The sequence below is a fragment of the Botryllus schlosseri genome, chromosome 2 (genome assembly GCF_051294905.1).
Source record: "Botryllus schlosseri isolate E-star chromosome 2, Bs_hap1, whole genome shotgun sequence".
Taxonomy (NCBI): Eukaryota; Metazoa; Chordata; class Ascidiacea; order Stolidobranchia; family Styelidae; genus Botryllus; species Botryllus schlosseri.
Genome location: NC_137237.1, coordinates 23,591,658 through 23,613,435, shown reverse-complemented (window position 1 = coordinate 23,613,435; position 21,778 = coordinate 23,591,658). Strand labels below are relative to the sequence as shown.

The window sequence follows — 21,778 nt, the reverse complement described above, 5'->3', positions numbered from 1 at the left end:
AGGAGAGGGAAAAAGGATAATAGCTCGTCCAACTCTCGAGGGACTCATTTTCACGACATTGAGTCTGGTCAAATGACTGTTGAAATTTGTTCATTTCTTGAAAGGATTGCATGCCCTAATATATAATAGCAGTTAACAATGCATTATGACTGCATAGTTCCTATGCAGTATTATTGTGCCCTCCATTTCGTGTGGTGGAGAGTTAGTTGATATACGCATCATCGTCATTGAATCGTCATTCTCGTAATTAACGTTTCTTTAATGACCCTGCGATATTAAATGTTTAAGAGAGTCAGCAGTGCAGACAGAACATGTAATCTGAAAAATATAGCATATTAGATAGCATAAATGGCACTGGTGCTAATGTTAGGTCTTATCCATATCAGTTTCTTTTATATATATCACTTCCATGTGGGACTTAACATTTTATCATTCCAGTATCCATTAGTGAATGCGTCAATACGTCTATTTTTTCCGAGAATAAACGGTTCACATAATTACGGGGCCCCGGTCTTTGTGACTATTCCGTTATTCGTTAATCTTAATGGTTCACAAAATTTCCCACAAATTTCTCAATTCTACGCGGTTCGACTGCCGAACCGTCCTTTGAATAATTTTTCTCTTTTCACTCCATTATGTCATCTCAGTTTACGATAAATTTGTCTTGCGATATAAGCATATATACACGTAACTGTAATTTTGTATTGTCGCTAATCACGTATTTTTAGTGGAGGCGGCGTGGAGCGTCTGGCTCTCTCTCTCTCTCTCTCTCATATCTGTATATTACGTGATTTATATCTTTTTTCCCGTACCACGTGACTGACCATTTATCAGCCCGTGCATTTGAATTATAAGCCAGACTCATTTGCGGTATCCTACTGTAGGCTATATTCCTTGCATATTCGACCAATATATCTATCTGAGGCAATACTCTCGTTGCATTTTCGTTGAAGTTGTCAGATCAAGGACTAACGCAAGGAACCTGCGTCTACCACCGCGACCTAAGTATTATCTACCCAGCCACACATTACGTAGGACTCAGGTTACAACTCTAGCAGGTGATCAGACGACACACGCCTTCTATAGTACGGAATCATCTTCTTGATTGGTACACGGATTTCCACGTCCATTCGCTATAATCCTTGATAAAGGCGCTTAAACCAAAGAGCGGGGCCCCTTCGAGCAGAGGAGGCACGGGCAACCGCCCTCCTCGCCCGCCCTAAAAGCAACCACTTACAAGGCATATAGGCTCTGCAGCCGTTTCCTTCACAATAAAGCGGCCATGCTGTAGAAGTTATTGTGAAGCAGCTGTTGTTTGTTTATTATGTATTTCGTACCTCAACATGTCCTGAATTAATCTTAAATCATCATATGCCAACTTACCAACAATGCGCTTCCAGAATCCCCGCCGGTAGCAGCCTCCTTGAACACTGTCGTGATCATTGAAGCATAGCCGACTAGCCAACCAAGAGCCGCGGTTGTGTGGTTACTAGTCTTCTCGCCGTTCTATGGTCGATGGCACGCCCAGTCTCGCGCAGCTACTTTCAAACGCTTTGCCCGAAATCTTAACGGCTTTCCTGAGAACTTCTTTCAGGCTGATTGTTGTTTTTTATCAATAAGCTATAGAATGAGGAACCAATACGGAGCATTTTAAAAATTTTCCAAATTTTGGACAACCCTAATGTATATGTATCATTGAGACAAGTCATACGATTCAGGGATATCCCTGATGCGATTGTACGATTGTTGATATACAATGTTATTTCCAATTCTCTACTAGTGGCTGACGATTACCCTTGACGAGTGTCAGCCGAAAATATTCGGGTTCATTTCAATATGAATATACTATTCAAATAAATTTATGAAAATATGTCAATGTCTACGTAGCAAATCGGACGTTGACGTAGTTCACGCATAGATCCTAATGTACTTTTTCATTTCGACAGCGACATGTATTCCGCGTCTGTTGCGACGGTTTCCGTTTTATTAGTTCTGTAATTTAATTCAGATTTATGTATCGGTGGGGACGAATCTGTGGTCTTCATAGAGCGGTAGATCCTATATATATCATCAGTTAATTTATTGTTGGCCATGACACTTCATCTTTACTTATTTCAGTCAAGTTAAATACCTATATAAAAGGTAGGGTAGAGCCACCAGCCACGATGGAGGATGAGAAGGCGAAAGGCATCATGGAAGGCTTTCAATTGTATGATCACTGCAGATACGAAATTCCAATTTGTAAATTACATGAGATCTTTTTTATAGAAATTGGATGAACCTCAGAGATGCATCTTCGGGAAAAATTTTATGGCAAGGAACAGAAGATCTTTCACTGCCTGAAAAAGAACATGAAGGTTTGAATTGTAATTAGCAATCTCATTCCGACTAATAGTGCCCAGTCCCGCTCAGCTCCGTAGTCAAGTGAATTACATCAGCAGCAGTTGTCCTCGCCTTACAAGACAATGGCTGATGATTGATTAAGATTATTCTCTAACAATATATAGAACTGTAGGCCTATTATTCTTTTGAGAAATGTTGGTGTATAGGTTGTTAGGTAAGAAATACGTTACGCTTAGGTGAGAACTTAGCATGGATGTTGCATAAGTTGGGCCAGTTCATGATAGTCCAATGGGGGTGGTATGGTAGGCCTACTATAACTGCTGGGTAACCTGGGTTCTTGTCTATATATGCAACGATACCTAGGTGCTAAAGGCCTATAACAAGCCACGCTGCATAGGTTTGTCGTATTGATCACTAATCGTCTAGCTGGCCACCCCATATCACATTAATTTCAACTCTGAAACCAACTTTCAAGGAAACAAGATGATGTCAATAAAATCAAGAAAAAGTTATAGCCTCAAGACTTGGTGATGTTTAGCTTTGTTGTTAATGAGACGTATGCGCGAGGGTCAAGTTTCGGGAATGTCATGAATTGACGGCAATGCTTTATTTTTTAAAGTAAGGGATATCTAGTTCTAGATATCCCTGTTTAAAGTCGTTGCCATGTTGAAAGATGAACAATAGAGATTGCCCGTTAAATCATTTGTGGTGCCATGAAACATTATCTTGCGTGCTCGGTTTTCTGGGTATTGCCTACCCGACCTACTCCGAGTCATAAACTTTCAATCAACAGAGATCGAATTGCACAAAAGTCCGCTGCCAACTATCGGCTCAATATGCCAAAGTCAATACGAATGTCTAATTCCTAAAGTTTTTTTTTAGGATTTTAACTCGACAGTGACTAGTTAGTGAAATACTGTGTCAGCCGTCAATAGCTGCTTACGTAACCATTGTTTCAATCTACTTATAGGCCTATATATGATATGGTATTATATTTCCATTTCATGATGTCATTTATGATATTGGATTCCGCTAATCAATATCTTTGTCAAATTTTATCTTAACCAAGATCAAAATATGCGATAACTGTTCTCTTCATTGAATTATTAATACATAGCCTACTTTACTGATAAACATGATACTGCCTTAAACTGCGATATGTTCCAATGCAGTTGTTAGAATGCATGTCACCTGTTTCAACATTGTCAAACATGAGGACACTGACCACCAATTGAAGAACGATGTACATGACAAAAATATTTTTGTTTCTCCCATCTTATAAAAGATTGAAGTTGGTATTGTTATGTGTATGAAGCTGCTGATCCAAGGTTATGATATAGGCAGAAGATCGCACATATTTAACTGATGATCATCTTCTGTTTAGCGCGTGTTCCAAAGAAGATTCTAAAATGTAAATCAGTGTCAAGAGAAATTAACTTTTCATCGAAAGAAGCAATGGAAAAGTTTCGACTCGAACAGAAAGTATATTTCAAAGGAAAAGTACTTGAAGGTAATGTTCAGCCTACCGGTGTGAGTAAGAGCTGGCCTTTGTATGGTCATATTCTGCAAATTTGAAAACTATGGATTTATAGCGATCTTTGAATCCATCTACATATACATGTCGTCAGGAAACTGCAATGAAACGCACTAGCCTATTTCATAAAAATATGGGTAAATTGTAGGAGTCATCAATGCTCCTTGATTTGACCTCTGTATAGATGTCTTGTTGGCGTTAGAATCATTCTCGAAAATCAAGTCGCGAGAATAATCAATTTGATAACCCAGGTTCAACTTGTTGTGATACTCAAATCCTCTTACATTCACAATTTGACTTAGTATATGAATCTGAATCATTCATGCTTACCGAATCGATTGTCCATGCCTGATTGAATACAGTCGAGCGGATTACAGTCCCTGATTGAAGTATCATTGACAGTGTGATGTATTTATGGTGGAGACTCTTATAAAGTGAGTAGCTCATAAAAATAGCAGGTCTTCCTGATGTCTTACTGTGCAGTGCGCAAGCAAATTGCCATTTATTCTGGCCATTGTCAACCTATAAAAGGTAATGATAATCTTCAAACACTGATTATTCTGCACATTTTTTTTTATTCTTCACTACAGCTGCCCTTTTTATTTGCAGTCTTTGTCATTTGACTTTTTCGGTGTAGGGGGTCGTGTAGACAGTTTTGAAGTTGAATAAATCTGTCCAAAATACTGGTCGAGGCCACGGATTGGCTACCCCTGGCCTACATAATGTGTAATATTACGGATCATTAGGGTTCTATTCTTGCCTTCATTTGCAAACAATGGAATAAAAAAGACACCGATCTTCCAATTGAATACAGTGGCACAGTGGTTTAAACACAATAGCTCTTAAATATGTGCTGGTGCTGACATATTGTGATTCTCTCTTTGTAGTGTTGTGGCTCAGCGTATGCGTCACAAGAGATTTAGCTATAAAGACATAGTGTGATTATGATGCACAAGGTGTCGAGTACTCACTTCTGTGAATTTACAGTTGTCAGTCCAGTTATCCTGAAATGGATAAATGAATTGTTGGGCCAGATCGTTGAAGCTTTGCAGGAGGGCTATGCCAAATCTCTATACTTTGTAGTTCGTAGAGTCACCGATAGTCAGTGTGATTCGGTAAAACCAATATGACTTCAAAATTTTTCTAATCTCCGATACGGAAACTGTTTGCAAGTAGTAGGCTACTCCACTCTTCCCATGATAACTAGGGGACATGAATCTACATTGAGGGCTATTGACCGGCAATGACGGTTTTAGTTATTGAACCGGGTTCACTCCTAGTGCTTGCACAACCCAATTCTTTTGAAGCTCTGCTGATCATGTTTCAATTGATTAGCAATTTCTATCCCGAGGACCTATGTTAGTGGGTTATTCCATTAGAAAATTTTCATGTTTTTTGCAGAATGGTTCTTTCAGTTCGGATTTGTCATTCCGGATTCAACAAACACCTGGCAGTCCACGATAGAAGCCGCCCCACAAGGACAAATGATGCCCGCCAGTGCTCTCAGGTAATAATCGACTCACTGCTTTGATTGACACATAATAAAGTGGTAGGTTAGAACACAATTACAGATTACCCACATTGTGTTCAACTACAATTCAGCAGTTGAATAATAAAAGCAACTGAAAGTTGTCTGTAATCGACACTTTCATGAAAACAGCATGGGAAATAGTTCTGTAAAGTGGTGGACTTGAAAAAGATATTCTCAGAATGTAACTTGTAATGTCCTACAAAAAGCTACTATTCTCTGCTCAGCAAAACTAGATAGAAAAGTAGGTGATAAAGGAAGTTTTGTCTTTCGAAAACTATTGGCATGATATGGCAAATCTTATAGAAGACATAGCCACTGTACAATGGCTAGTACAATGTACAGTATATGCTCCTTTACGTTGTATATCCAAATAAACCACAGTGCCAATTTTCATGGATAACACAGCTGCGCAGTAGTGATCACAAAATTTGATTTATTCCACCACCAGAACAGGTACACCTAATGCAGGGTTATCATTATATGGATCCGCTGTTTTCGTCAATGCACTATGTAACAAAAAATTTGTTACCTTGACAGTGGGAATGTTGTAATTGAAACAAGCTTTTTCGATGAAGATATGCTTGTGAGCAAGTCCAGGGTGAGAGTGTTCTACGTTTGAATCCGATTGAATTTCTGAAGACTCCGGGTTTGCCATGCCTAGAATTTGCATCACGTTTACTGCAACAAACTCTTCTCAATTGACTGCGTTCATTTCGTTTACACTGTCCCTCTAATCTAGCTTGCGAAATAGTTAACAGTAATTTAAAAATACAAATATCTGTAAAATTATCAGCGATTTCGCTAGCAACTCTGAAATATTTGAGATGTACAGAGTTACTCATGCTATAAGTAACCTATTACATCAGCAACGCCGAGACCGCTCATTGATAATAACTGATTGATCAAAAGACCTGGAACTTAACATTCGCAGTGTAAACCGACCCATATGCACAGTTACGTGGTTGCGTCGCAGACTTGCAGTACCTGTGAATACGGTAAATGAAATGTGCGTTTTTTGGTACGTGTTTTATGTTTCTTGGTCGAATTATTGTGGGCTTTCGTAAATTGAGAGGATGATGGAAATATGATGGAGCACGCGTTGTTGGTGACTATTTCCATTGGACGCTTGTTCTAGTTGAAGCCAGATAATTCTTCTAATCCACTGTAGTGACGTATCTGACTTATCAATATGATCAATTTCTGTTTCATGCTCCTATTTGATGTTCAATGATTGAAGTGATTATTATTAGGCATGCATTGTATGGAAATGAAATGTGTAGTCGGTATATATTTAATAGCCGCTGGAGCCACAGTTCTCTTTTCCGTGTCACAGTGCGGTGCATTTGATACGTTGAACATTTAAGGTAAGGTGTCCTGAACGATTTGTGTTTTTTCTGTACGCTTTATTGCTGTCTGAATGTAGATCCGCGCAGTACCCATACAAGTCTTGAGAATTTCAAGTGTGCGTACGTGATTTGGCAGAGTCGAAAATATTATATTGTGTCTTATCTGTATAGGAGAGTATATTTTTTCGCTATTACAATTCTCTTGTGGTTGGTATGACTGCTGACTTGTGTGAATCGGGTTACCAGTGCGCGGAATTAGGATTTTGTCAGCTACATTCATTCTGCTGCTGTATGTTTCTATTTGATTTACTTTGACACAAGAGTGAAGATTTGGGGGAAACCAGTCATTTTCAGAGTTCATATAGTTAACTGCATTAAACTTACAACAGGGTCCAGAATTATCGCCACTTGAATAGAAAGATCATCATTTTAATAAAAATTTTATCAAATCAATGCACCACAAGATTGCAATATAATGAAAAGATGGAAGATGAAGATATGACTTGGAGTTATCTTTTTATCAGAGACCCACCTTTGCCTACGTACAGCATCTAAATAAGAGGCATGCACACTGGATTTAAGAAAGGATAACATTAATGGAAGCGACGAAAATCCTAGCTGTAAAGGAGGACGAATTGCCAAAAAGGTGGAAAAAGGAGGGCAAATTCTAGTGGGGAGGACGTATGGTAACCAGAGGTGGTCAATGTAGTCAGGAAAGCTACTCAAGTAGAAGTAGCGACGAAAAAAATTATACTCAAGTACGAGTAGAAGTACTTCTTCCATGAGCAACCTAGATCTACTAGAAGTAGAATTGACTGACTTTAAATCTAATCAAGTAAGTAAGTAGTTGTGAAAACGAACGTGCCCGTGGTTTAGTCGCAGAGCAATACGGAGAAGTTAATTGTATCAGATACGGTGTAACTTTAATAAAAAATATGGTATATCGTAAAAATGCCATATTTTGTAGCTTTATTTCCGGAAATTAAGGGCACTACTACACAATTGCTTTTAGAGGTGGCGAGATAGCGTCGTGGTATAATCCACGGCTGCAACACCGATGGGTTGCGGGATCGAGTCCGACCTAGGTCGACTCCAGAATTCCTACCTTAAGTGTTGGAGGATTATCTATAGATAACTAACCCGAAGGTTAGTTATCTATAGTTTATCTAGGCTCCTTCTCGCCATCTCATCCGTGCAAGCGGTGTCTTAAAAAAATCCTAGAAGTGGGCCGTGCTACAAGTCGGCAGTTACGGAATATAAATGAAGAATATCGACCTGGTGTAAATGACCATAGTAGTCGACAAACACCATGAATATAACAAACAAACAACCAGAGGTGGTCAGTAACGAAGTACTTCTACTTTTTGGAAGTACTGAAGTAGTTTCCCTCTACTTCTGGTGCTTACTGAAGTAGATCAGATTTTCTCTACTTCTACTTCGTAATATTTTGTGATCTACTTACTTACTTTTCGCTATTTTCAGTTTGTCAAATAGAAGTAGTTTAATCCCCCAATACGAAAGATAGCCTAAGGAATTTCGGGGCTGTTTTCACGGAGTACTAACATTTAATATTCATAAAAGTCAAGTAAAGCCCAGAAATTTTGTTGCGCTTCGCGGACAGTAGTTATATGGAGTGACAAATATGTTTTCATTAAAATATCAGTGAATATTATTTAGGTACTGGATTGCTTGATTCCACTCACACCGCATTGTCGCACATATCACATATTTCATCACAGTAAATATGGCCCACCATAAGATTTGAAAATACCGTTTCGTAATCTAGCAATTACCTACGATATCGTAATCTAGCAGCCCATGACGTGTCCTGCTAATCTGGAAAATGCGGCTTTTTTAACGTTACACCTGTTTTAGCAGATCACCTTTGAAGCTTTATGGACAAAAGACATGAAATATATTTTCCGCTTTTTAGAAGTGGCATTCATATTTCATTTTCAATTCCAAGTATCATACTGTGAGTTCTAATTACTTTCAGGTTTTTTGTCTGCAGAACATACATGTTGAAGCATAAAAGCAAGTATATAGTAATGCTTCTATTTTCCGGAAATAAATTAAGCTACGCTAAACATAAATTTACGATCCACAATATTTGTTATTAACGTATACTAATCGCGCAATGTGTTGAAACTGTATCCGATACAACTTCTCCGTATTGCTCTTCGCCTGACTTGGGACCTTATAATATGGGGTAGGGCGCCATGTCATGATATTCTCTAAGACTGGATTTTCTAGTAACCAAAGGGTTATTATCGCATTTTCATATCAATTCTATAATTTACATCCCATGATGCGAAAGAACGCTTATTCTGTCGAAAATTGATACCTCGCTGGCATGCATCAATACTAATCATGCTCTCTGCACCTTCCGCATAGCTCAATTTGCAGCTTTTGACAGTCCATGCGAACGAATTAAGACTGTTTTCAAAACTACTTACTTACTTGAGTAGATTTAAACTCAGTCAATTCTACTTCAAGTAGTTTTAGGTTGCTTACGGAAGAAGTACTTCTACTCGTACTTGGGTAGATTTTTTTCGCCGCTACTTCTACTTCTACTTGAGTAGCTTTCTTGACTACTATGACCACCTCTGCAAACAACACTTGCTTTTATAATTCAACATGTATGTTCTCCAGACAAAAGAACTGATTCTAATTAAAACTCAATTGGGAATTAAAAGTGAAGAATACTACTTCTAAAAGCAGAAAATGCATTTTCTGCCTTTAGTCCAGAAAGTTTCAAAGGTGGTATGCTAAAACAGGTCTAAAACTTAAAAAAAAATCATCAGAGTCCACTTTTCCAGATTACGGCACGTCTTGGACTGCTAGACTACGATATGATAAGTAAATGCTCCACTGCTAAACATCAGTTTCAAACGTTATGATGAGCCTTATATACTGTGTTGAAATATTTCATATGGGCGACAATGGTGTTAACGGAACCACGCAACCCGCTACATAAATTATATTCACCGATGATTTCGTAAATCGTATTGGTCACTCCCATCCACAGTGCGCCACGAAAATTCTGGGCTTCACGCATTATGAAAATTAAATGTTGATACTCTGTGAAACAGCCCCGAAATTCCTCAGACTATCTTTCTTATTGGAGGATTAAACTACTTCTACTTGACAAACTGAACATAGCGAAAAGTCACAAAATACGAAGCACAAGTAGAAGTAGCGAAAATCAGATCTACTTGAGTAAGTACCAGAAGTAGAGTAAAACTACCTGATTACTTCGAAAAAGTAGAAGTACTTCGTTACTGACCACCTCTGATGGTAACCCTATACCTTCTCAAATGTGGATTACTAGCGAATACCTACATGATGATGCATCTTCGGGAGGGTCAATTTTTATTAGTCACTTTGTTACATGCTGACCGCATTTCTTGACCTCCCATCAGGATTGTCGGTATAATGGAAATATATTGGAATCGGTCAGACGTACCAGAAACAAATTTGCTTCGTGAGGAGCACACGATTCCAAGTTGGTATTTCTATATAGGGTTCATCATCGAAAAATCGAAAAAGGAAGTCACATTGAAAAATGGACATGGACAGTTTAAAATCTGTATTTGGCGCCCAGTTTGTTCATTGCGAGCTACATATTCCCTGGAATGTGGCCGTAACCTATCCATGACTAATCGAAATGCGGCCGTGATTAGCAAAAAGGTTGGCCACCCCTGGTCTATAATATACAATGCGGTTTCGGAGGGTATTGTGCAGTGTCTTGGGAACAATGGTTCTCAAACAGGTCGTTTGTAAAACCTGAATTTTCAACATGGTAGATAACCTGATTTTCTTAGCTACAGTCGACCATATGAAGCAGTTCATAACCGCTAAAACGCCACGGCACACATCAGCAGAATGGCCGTTCAGATAAAAATATCCAACCCCATTTTAATTGCATGTATGCGATATAGTTAACGGGTATCCAGGACCGAAACAGCACTCCGTCCCCGGACCCTCCTTTTGCAACAGGCCTTTTATACTGCACTCTAAACCGCCATCCTTAATATGATGGACATTGGGCGTATTTTTCGTCTGATCGTGCCGCGTCCGAAAAAGTTTGCCAATATTGGTAATTGTATATACTATAGGCTACTATTCATTTTGGTCCTCATTCAAGCCACGTGATCAGATGTATCTGTGGAGCAATTACTAATTACTCTGTAGCATGTTGCTATTTCGTGACCTCCCGTCTGCTATGTGTGTACCATGACTAAACGATAAGAAAAACTTCTTTCATGAGATGCACACGATTTCAAATTGACATTTCTTCACGGGCTGTGCATCATATTTTTTTCTGCAGGGGCATTTGTCCTATGGGGCTCATTCATCACTAGGGAAATTATTTTTCTACCGAGAAACGAAAGATTCTTTTCTTAAAAATCGAAGTATTGCCATTAAAAATCTTTACTTTGAAAAAGATTATGACCAACGAAGAAATCTCTCCTGGTCCATTCAGGTAGCGCGTGCATTGATACAGCATATATACAGTGTTAACGTCATCATTATCAAACGTAAATCTAGGGGATCCTTTGGCTGCATCCGTTGTCCCGATTGCAACAAAATATGCGCAGCCAGATAGACTGGGTTAAAAACGACGAGGCATTAATATCCGAACATTAAAGTACTGTGCTCCAAATATAACGTGGTCTCAAATTAAATATAAATGTGTGAACGTCTGCAAAAATTTTCTACAGGAAATCACCGTGTTTAAACTGTAGCTAGGTAAATGATTTACACGAGTGTTACTTTCCACTAGAGATGGTGTGAACGTGAGGTTCACGTTCGCGTTCTGTGTGTGAACCTCGGAAATTTAAAGGTTCACGTTCACAAACAAACCTTGGTAGGTTCTGCACTGTGAACCTTTATCATCTATTACAGTTTTCACGTTATTATAGCATCTTTGGTTGGAATTTATTGCATTTCAACTGCGGGCCATTCTATGCATGGCGCTGGCAGCATAAAAATCAACGCTAAACGAGCATGCACCTTGACAATCTGAAAAACTTTACCTGCTGTGTTACAAAGGTTTGCACGAAATATCCAGCTTTCTGTTAGTGAATATTTAGTGACTCTCTACTATGTGAGCATTACCCGCAATCATACACCTTCAACAGCGAAGATTGCTACATGAAGGTAGTCAGCGAATGACGCTTATTTTCAACAAATCAATGAAATTGATATATCGTTGTCTGATGTAACAAATCTAGCAGGCGCACGGGGTAGGGTTGCATTTAGAACAAACGGTGTTTTGAAACACTTTGTTTAAACATGTTTTAAACAGTGTTTTAAACAAAGGCCTTTTAAAAAACAAAATTGTGTTTTTGTAAGTCGTAAAATTATGCCATAATTGTGTAAATGCTTTCCAAAAGACATGTTGTATTAGCCTACGGACAATTCCCATCCGATTTAGCTGACGTATGTCGATATGAGCTGGATGGGACCCTCAAAATAGTCGGTTCAGCAGTTATGGTACGGATATTTCGTCAAAGGAGCTATATCTACCCTATATTTTCAATTGTCAATGTCAATCTATTATGACGTTACAATTGAATATTCGTGACGTCATGACTTAAAAAACGCAATAAAAAACATGTTTTAAATTAGGGCCTTGCTAAAGGTCAACTGCATCTTCATGACAACTTTGCGGAATCATGTTCAGAATTTTTTTTCATAACGAAATTACCGACTTTCCGTGTTTCAACTCAATCGGAAATTGCCGTAATTTTGACTGAAAGTTCCAATATTGGCATGTTTACGGAAAAGCAGAATGTGCATTGTGACGTCAAGTGAGTGACACATATTATCAACACCGGTCACAGCGGCTGTTTGTGTTCTCGCAGTTTTTATTCTATTCAGTTATGCCCGAGGTTTCCATTGTAACGGATTTGCCAAGTGATATTGAGACTGAGTCCGAGTACTCGGATGTCGAATGTAAGTATCATTTTTGCACGTACTTACAAAATTACCGTTTAAATGCCGGATTGGTTCAGGTGTTGATGCGCTAGATCCCACGTCAGTGGAACCCCTTGCAGCTTCATATGATGGGTCATGATCAGCCTAGCTTGCTCAGCGCAAGCCACTCGTCGAGACTACATGAAATACAGTTGTATAATATAGTCTGTAGTGTAATAGCTCGTTTCAGTCATGTATCTTGTCTATCTTGATAAGTTTTTGCTGTAAGGAGGTTCCGAGAGTTACTGACAGAATTAAAGTGTATCACAGAATTGCCAGGATGCAATTCAGTGTGTCTGGACGTTGACGTATTGCAGATGTCCTACTATGGATATCAACAGGAATATGGCCGCAGAATAACATCGAGTTCAATACATGAATAGGATGAGTCTCTGATTCGGTCGCCAAATACTTGTCTCGCACTAATACACTTGTTTTCACTTTTCAGGAAGTTGAAACATACTGCCTACAGAAATTGTGTTCGCTGGGTATGGGGATTCTGTGGCAAAAAGCAGCTGAAAATCCTGCCTGCATGCGTTGTTACTGCTGTCCGAACAAAATTTACGTCAAATCATTATAAACGATTCCAGTTCAGTAACGCCACATTGTGAATGTACAGTTGTATTCCAAATAATAAACGCATATATCTCATCGACCAAAATAACTACTGTGTCAGGCAGAAAAGCATATCGAGTTTTATGTCGGTCGGGCAATAGCTTCCTCTCTGCTAATTTTGATTATGCTGCTAGTCAGAGGAGGTGGAACGGTCTCAGCACAATCACTCAACTCAACATCAGTTTCTGGTCCAGTTCTGATGAGTGCTTGAACTTCTTCGACAAGCTCATTGCAGTAATCTGAACAGGCATAACAATATGACGAAATCTTATGATGCAGTCAGATCGACGGCAGTTACCAAATGTTGAATTTTCAAGTATCTTGTGGACCGTACATTCCCCATTTTTGTACTTCGGGTATTTGACCGCGGTGCTCTTTCTTTCGGCATTTTCTGAGTTTTTGAGCAATTTTCATTGAAATGCAGGATTGTCAACCGCATCCTACAAAAAATGCATAATTGATGAGGCTAGTAATCATACCAAAATCTGATATAGGTTGTTTTGAATAGCCGAGACACTGCAAGGTACCTACCTGGCTTTTTGACTGAAATATGGTTGTAGTGATATAACTTGCAGAAATGATTGAGGAGGGCATTCATTGAATGATTCACTTCCAGCAGTGCTTCCATTCGGCGATAGATGGCGTATGTCATTTTTCATTCGCGTGGAGTAGAGAACATCGCAAATCCTTTCATATGCCAATGAATCTGAAAATGGATTGTCATAATGGTAAACAACAGAATCAAAGATGCTATTCATTGTAACTTAAATTTAGGCCTATATGTATCATGTATATATGCTGAATGCTGGAGCAGTTTGTTTCTTTTTGATACAGTCAAGTCTAGGCTATTTCATCTTTAATGGATGTGTAACGGCATCTACACTACCCGTAATGGCCGTAAATCAAAATCTGGAGTATGAGCAGTTAGTGCAGTCTTGCTTGATTCTCAGTGTGCTACCTAAACCAGACTCTTGCACGTCCGACTCTGATTGACACATTGGACAATGTTGAAAAATGCTCACCAGCTTATTTCTGTCCACAATCACAAACTGGGTCTTCTTGCTATTCTCCAGACATTCCTCTGAATCTGAATGCCTGCAAATCAATATCTTGGTGAAGACTTGGTACAAATATGATTACACTGTTCAAGTACTCACTCTGACTCGCCATCTAACTCTGTTGGGTGGAAGCTATCATCAGTTGACAGGGATTGGAAAGCACTTTCACAGTCTTCATAATCCTCTCCAGCAATAGGGTTTGGACAGCGATGAAAAGACACTTTGGGTACCGAATATCGCGTAATCGAGCAACCATACGCGACACGAGATGTACCTCCGTGCCTCATCTTCTTTATACCTTCCATATTCACAATCAAATCCTGTATCAAAATCAATCCCAACACTAATAACTAGGCAGTGGCTATTCGTCCGGAACCGGACGAATAGCCCGCAGCCATAGTCCAGGCTATTCGTCCGGAACCGTGTGACGTAACTATCCGAAATAAATGCTTCGTGTGACGTAACTGTTAAAAACCAACATACTGCATACTGGCATGATTGAGTATTGACAGACTTCGGCTGTTCATGTGTTTAGGTTATCGGTACACAATAGCGCCATGCTCTTAAATATATCTAATACGTTGTTTATATGGCAGCACACGGGGAATCTAAAAGACACAGTACACGATGCGTGAGCATGAGCATGACTAACTATCTGTTTACCATACTGAGCTATACCAGGACTTTAGCCGTGTCACTCACATGACGTCATTTCATAGCTGAATGATTTCACATCCGTTTTTCAGCTTTTCGATTTATAATTTAAATTACTTGAAAACTATCATGTAATTTCAATTTTTATTATTTCATTCATATTCCTAACCACATAACGTACGATATAAGGCAAAGTCATTTTTAAGATGCAGTTGACCTTTAAACATTTTTGTTTTTAATTTATTTATGTTTTAAATGCAACCCTAGTAACGGGGTCCATCTCGATTTCATATGTTTATTATGTCATAAAAACCAAATCCGTGCGATTTGGGGTGTTGGCTACGGCTGTATAACTTGTTAATGGGGTAAAAACCCGTTTTACACTCTGCTCAATATCAACGTAGCAACACTCAGATGCCGAAGACATTATCCGGTCTGGCCCAGACCGTCAAGGCGTAAGCTTACATTCCCTTGCAAGTCCTCGTCGAAAATGTTGGCAAAGCGACGGAGAATAATTCATTGTATGGATTAATATATCATTTGATTGCTCCAGTTGATACATTTGACGACGTTTAACAAGTCAGTATGTACTTCAGCATTGCGGCATTATATGTCCCGAGTCGTCGCTACGTATCCTGTATATTAATATATATCACTTCACTGAAATTTAGGGTTGGAATTAGCAATATGACGTCACGTGACGTCATGATGTTCACGTTCGCGTTCACACAGGACCTTTCAAAAAGGTTCGCGTTCACACGAACCTGAACCTTTCGGAGGTTCACACCATCCCTACTTTCTACCTTAGCTTATTTATTTGAAGTCATAACCATTTTCCAAAGTCCCGGCACGCATATCACCATCTCGACGCGATCAAGCAGGAAATTTGTGATATTTTCATTTATATCCCACATCATTTTGCCTCAGTTTTCGATAGAGGTTGTCGCAAATGGTAAATATGCACATTGCACAGAGATCGAGCATTATTTGTGAATTGGCTTATACTTGTTTTTAATGAACAAAGAGAAATTGTGATATAGTCTTACTGAATTTCGGAGCTTCGGCTATGCGATACACTACCATCACCAATCTTATATGGAAAACACCAGTATGCTTGAATAACTATTATAACAGGGTCGGGCAACATACGGCCAACGGGCCGGATCCGGCCCGCGGACAGCTTTCCGTCTTACATGATAATGTGACCCGCGGCCCCAGTCTGCCGAGATTCCTGACTACTTGCTTACTACGTCAAATTTTAGTGACTGTATGGCAATGTTCCCTCTAATTTTTGACGAGTCTGCGCACACTCAACAACTCACTGCGCAGATCCTTGGAAAACGGTGCGTAACGACTAAAAAAAAGGTCATCACTTCGGAATTTTTGTGCGCAACTTAGAATTTCTGTGCGCAGAGACCGTCTCAGCACTGCGCATTTGCGCACGTGCGCAGCTTAGAGGGAACATTGCTGTATGGTATTATATACGTGTATGCGCACCGCAGCGTTGCGAGAGTGGAGCTTACGCGTAAGTTCGTCGAAGCGAGAAGACTTGCATTATCGGCATTTACGATGCACTCAACCCTAATGTCGTCTGTGGTAATTGTCGACTACAATGGTCACTTGCACCAGGCTGATATTTCTTATTTTGATTCCGTAACCGCCGACTTGTGGCACGGCACACTTCTAGGCTTTTTTAAGTCACCGCTTATGCCAGGGGTCGCCAACTCAAAACGGGTCGCAGGCCACTGTTCACATTTCGTAGAGGACGCGGGCCGCATGAATTCAATATCGAGATTAATTAGGCCACACAGTTAAACAACGACTCAACCCTAATGAATTGATATCTTGGTAAATTAGGGTTACGGGGCTTACCGAACGCCTTGAAATCTTAATTAGGGATTGCACCGTGTGTTGATTGATCAGAGAGAAGCAGACATGGCGGGGCCTGTATGACAATGTTATTCTCAAATCCACATTGTCTTCGCCATTATCGGCGAGAAATGGATTTGAAGTGACATTGCTGTCGTTAAAATACACTCATTAAATACGATTTATTCCTTGTATATGTGGATAAATGGGCGAATAATGTATCGATTCAGCAATCCGGCCCGCCAAGTACTTAATTTTCCTATATCCGGCCCGCCGACTGGAGAAGTTGACCGCCCCTGTATTATAAGAATCGATCTTTAACCGAGGAGGGGCGTTTATAACACACCTTACATCAAAACTATGGAGCCAGGTCGACGAAGATCAAGAACTTAATTGCCACTACCATCCACCTTTGATTGCCATTGGAATCACAGTATACCAATCGAGAATCGATTCCTTGAGAAATATTTGTGGCTATCCGATCGCCGTAAACTTAATGGAGATATCAATAACATAATATTTTACGCATGACTGCACAAATTCTACAATAGTACAATTCGTTCCATAGAATGGTAACACACTAGCGAATAAATCAATGATCAAAAATTGCATTTGTATCGACCCCGAATATAAAGATCACAGAATCACAGTATACGAATCGATTCATCGATAAATATTTGTGGCTATCCGATCGCCGTAAACTTCATGGAGATATCAATAATATAATATTTTACGCATGACTGCACAAATTCTACAATAGTAAAATTCGTTTCATAGAATGGTAACCAATTCAATTACACTACCGAATAAATCAAATGATCAAAAATTGCATTTGTATCGACCCCGAATAAAAAGATAAAAAAAGTTATGTTGTTGGAACCCACTGAAGAAGTCCGTCTATTATGAATCTTGGTAGTTCAGAATATCAGCATTCCTTCACTGTTGCACTTTCTCTGCGCCTTTATTTGGTATAGTTAGGTGGGAAATACGTGATGCGTCACATATACTTTGCCTTTTCTTGATACAACAGCACTCAGTCTCATATAACATTAAGTCACAACGATAGACTCCAAAATTAGGGTTACCATATTTTGGAATCGGGAAAGGAGGACACTTTGTCAAAATTTTCAGACTCAGGATTGTGGGGTAAAATTTAGAAAAAAGAATAAATTTGTCCCGATTTTTCGGTTTGTCGACTAAAAAAAGTCGTCACTTTCGTTCGAACCACGAATTTCCTATTTAGCGTCATTTATCTGCGATCTGTCCACTATCTTAGCTGTAAAAGCTGTAAAGGAGGACGAATTGCCAAAAAGGAGGACATTTAGGCGTCCTCGGAGGACATTTTCAAAACCCCGAATAAGGAGGACAAATCCTCCGAAAGGAGGACGTATGGTAACCCTATACCTAAATGGACCGCCATATCGCATACAACTACATTTTCTCCTATGTAGTAGCTCAGTGCTGACGACGTGCAAATCCAAGCATGGCGAACTGCTTGGTATAGGCACTAACAACTTCCGAAACTTTCAGTATAGAATGTAAACATTCTATACTTTCAGTGAAATCGTGCCGGCACTTTCCTATCTGAACGAATGGTATAGCCAGACATTGCGGTAGTTCGAAAGAATCATTGTTTTGTATACTACTGAATTAATGGATATATATATATTATATATATATAGTATACTACTGAATTAATGGATATATACAGTATCACGAGGTAGGAGTCCTCTTATATCGCGGGCTATGTGACCTGGTCTGAGCCGAGGATATCCTGTAATCTCGTTGTGTGTGTGCAAAAAAAATGTAACCAAAAAGCGATAGGCTGTAACTTTCTCGAGTTAGCAAACGATATATTGAGAAGCTCTGAACATTTAGCAGCAAAAATATTATAGATCCAACCTCGAAATGATAAAACAGAGTATCAGCTTGAAATTAAATGAAAACTGCTACGGAAGTAATTTGACTGCCATAATTCTGCAAAATTCCGATTTTATTAAGGCGCAGGGAGAGGATATCGAATGACACATATGTAGTATTGACTATTTAGCGCCGGGTATTTCGGTCAAGATAGAGTGATGTATGATCAATTGATCATATACCGAAATCCTAATATTCCAATCTGGCAGAAAGCAATGTGGAGCGGTAGAGTATGGAGATGGTGGTAGTTGCTGGCACAAATTCATATAGCATTTCGTACACCATTACCCAAGTCTTTTACAGTTGCATATGCATGGTGCGCTTAGTGTGCGTCATATTTATCAACTTTCAAAATTTGTTGCTCGACCGTATCATCGGCCCTCACCCTGTGGGTCGAAAGGAACACGACCTGGGGACCTATGTGACATAAGCTCAAACTCTTAAATGTTCCAACTTTTCTTGGTGTGAAATATAATATAAGCTACTGCAAGCCAACGAATAATGTTTGATCACAACTGTCACGAAAATAGAATGAATAAGTCCTCAAATCTTGCCATGAAATCATGTTTCGATTTAAGCTCAAACTCACAAATTTGAAGTCACATGCACGTTGCCCGTAAATCGAGATTTTGTCTTCCAAATAGCTCATCACGATAAAATATCACAGGTAGTACTATACTATGTACTATATAGGTGTGTTACAGTTGTTGCATGACTAATTAATCCAACTATTTTGCTTGATTTGGCAATGGTATCATTGGCATAAACTCTATTAACTTTGTAATTGACTTGAAAATAAGTCCACCCAAGGATGGTATTGAATAAAATAAATGTGTGCCGTTATACAGCCTGGTACATGCCCTACACTTCACATTAAAAATGATTGCTGATCTGTTCGTGTTGAAGGTTGCAAAGAAAAATGTATGAGTCGATTAAAATTTATTTTACACCTAGCAAAACAGAACATCTCTGAGACACCATAACTCATGCACGTCGAAATTTGTTTGCGTGTGAGGAAAGATTCTGACAGCATGCAATTGTAGACAAATTCACGAAGTGTAATCATGGGATAATCATAGAGAATTTTTCAAGTATTTTCTGTCCCAGTGTCTCATCGGTACCACATCTCCCCTATCGGTTAAAGAGGCCTTATAGCCAATTTCATAGCGAAGATAGGTATCTTTTGTTTATTCAATTTGTTGAATGTTCCTAAAATTTATCTGCCCTTTGAATATTTAATGAGCGGATGTTGGTGCGGATTCAACTGATTGATCAATGCCTATAATCGCAATAATTGTTGGGAAACCCAAGGATTCAATCAGAGATCGCCCATCATGACGCATAGGTGTTTAAGAATTCGTGCAATCTGTATTTGACAAAACTACGAACTGAGAGGTCGGGATTTCTTAGGGAGAAGAGGGCTCATTGTGGGAACTACTATCAAGTATACGTCGTATTCTTTCTATATTTTAGGGATGGTGCGAATGGCAAATTTCAACGACTACTTCACCTCGCGGAGACAAAAGCGCACAAGTACAGCACACGCTCGTCATCGAAGAACAACTACCATGATCAGGACTGAATACAAGAAAACGCATTGCTCTATCAAGTATGCCGGACCCCAATTGTGGAACAGCATCTCGCCGGCTATCCGACAGTCGTCGAGCATGTCCGCATTCAAGTCGAAATACAAGCAATTTCTTCTAAATCAATACTAGCCAGTCTTCAGGATTACCGGACCGCGAACTAACATCGACCTCGCCCTCCGCCACATGCCACCTCATTTTCTCGCTTGCGTCTTGTATTCTCTGCATTACTTTTCATTCAGTGTGCATGCCTCTTATTTACTTCGTCTAGGCCAGGGCTTCTCAGCCCTTTCTTGGCCGTGGCCCATTTTCCAATTTGAAAATGTGATGTGGCCCACCTCTTATCTTGGAATCATAATCCTGTTCAATGCGTGGTAATCAACAGTGGCGAACTGGCGATATGCCTATTTCCCTAAAATACGTGCATTTTTACTTAATTTACTGATGATTTTTAAACAACACATCCTGGGACACGAAATCGCGCGAAGCGCGCCGAAATTTTTCACGTTGCGTAAATATATGCTCCAACAAACGACCAACGAAATAATCTTGAGCCCCTTCAAGCTTCTCCAATTGGGGGTCTGGGTGCAGCACTTACAGCCTGGTAGATCATATAGGCTAAAACTCCTGAGTATATTATGATCAATGATATAAATATTTATATCATTGATTATGATCTTCCACTACACCAGTCGCGTCGCGAAACACAATGATCAAATCCCCGCGTCCACTGTGTTATCTGAGATTTTGGTTTCACTATATTGAGGAATAATATAATCATTCTGGACCAGATTCAAATATTTCATTGATGAATGGGGTCCTACAGAGAAGTGGAGAAATATTAGTTTAAAATATGCATGCTGTACAATGTACAATATGTCTTGTACCAAAACATCATTGCATACCCCTTTCAACGGCATACGACATATCAACTTGCTAGAATACTTCTTTACGTCAGCATTACCTTCCAGTTATTATATACTCAGAATTTTTTTAGCTGCTGTTAGCCGTTGGTTGTCATTGCCAGTGGAAAAAGCCGCCATTTCTCGTTAACGTTTTCGACTTGTAGGCTGAATACATGCCGACTCCAAACGTGCCACTACTTCTAATTACAGTCGGATGAAAAGTTTTATGCAGCCTACGTATAATTAGATAATGTATTTTGTAGCGATTAACATAACAAATAAAACTTGACTTACATTAATTCTGAAATTTTCTAAATAGCTTTGTGGCCCACCTCAAATGTTGCTGTGGCCCACCAGTGGGCCATGGCCCACCCTTTGAGAACCCCTGGTCTAGGCTAAGGTGGGTGTCGGATCTTAATGGCTACTCCAATTTGT

At 39.4% G+C, this 21,778-nt stretch overlaps 2 protein-coding genes across 3 annotated transcripts; one reads left to right on the top strand and one right to left on the bottom strand.

Moving 5' to 3' along the window:
• Positions 1-1,963: 1,963 nt before the first annotated feature.
• LOC145434242 (retinal rod rhodopsin-sensitive cGMP 3',5'-cyclic phosphodiesterase subunit delta-like) lies at positions 1,964-6,968 on the top strand. The gene is made up of 5 exons (XM_080311591.1): positions 1,964-2,209; positions 2,269-2,357; positions 3,728-3,853; positions 5,279-5,384; positions 5,946-6,968. The coding sequence occupies exons 1-5, from the start codon at positions 2,166-2,168 to the stop codon at positions 6,025-6,027; spliced, it is 447 nt and encodes a 148-aa protein (XP_080167717.1). The 5' UTR covers positions 1,964-2,165; the 3' UTR covers positions 6,028-6,968.
• A 6,373-nt stretch (positions 6,969-13,341) lies between these two features.
• On the bottom strand, positions 13,342-14,758 carry LOC145434233 (uncharacterized). 2 transcript variants are annotated; one of them, XM_080311585.1, is made up of 4 exons: positions 14,509-14,758; positions 14,374-14,446; positions 13,650-14,057; positions 13,342-13,590 (listed from the first exon to the last, which is right to left on the bottom strand). In XM_080311585.1, exons 1-3 carry the CDS (start codon positions 14,712-14,714, stop codon positions 14,007-14,009), a joined length of 330 nt encoding a protein of 109 aa, XP_080167711.1. In that variant the 5' UTR covers positions 14,715-14,758; the 3' UTR covers positions 13,342-13,590; positions 13,650-14,006. The 2 variants fall into 2 exon arrangements, with proteins under 2 accessions (XP_080167711.1, XP_080167710.1); XM_080311584.1 differs by having other exon boundaries at positions 13,650-14,446.
• Between the last annotated feature and the right edge of the window lie 7,020 nt (positions 14,759-21,778).

Excerpts from the sequence above, each read along its gene's own strand:
- LOC145434242 (XM_080311591.1), top strand. The coding sequence starts at position 2,166 with ATGGAGGATGAGAAGGCGAAAGGCATCATGGAAGGCTTTCAATT. Across the intron at positions 2,210-2,268 it reads ATCATGGAAGGCTTTCAATT|AAATTGGATGAACCTCAGAG; the intron begins GTATGATCACTG and ends TCTTTTTTATAG. Across the intron at positions 3,854-5,278 it reads CAAAGGAAAAGTACTTGAAG|AATGGTTCTTTCAGTTCGGA; the intron begins GTAATGTTCAGC and ends TGTTTTTTGCAG.
- LOC145434233 (XM_080311584.1), bottom strand. The coding sequence starts at position 14,714 with ATGGAAGGTATAAAGAAGATGAGGCACGGAGGTACATCTCGTGTCGCG. Across the intron at positions 14,447-14,508 it reads GAGTTAGATGGCGAGTCAGA|GCATTCAGATTCAGAGGAAT; the intron begins GTGAGTACTTGA and ends ATTGATTTGCAG.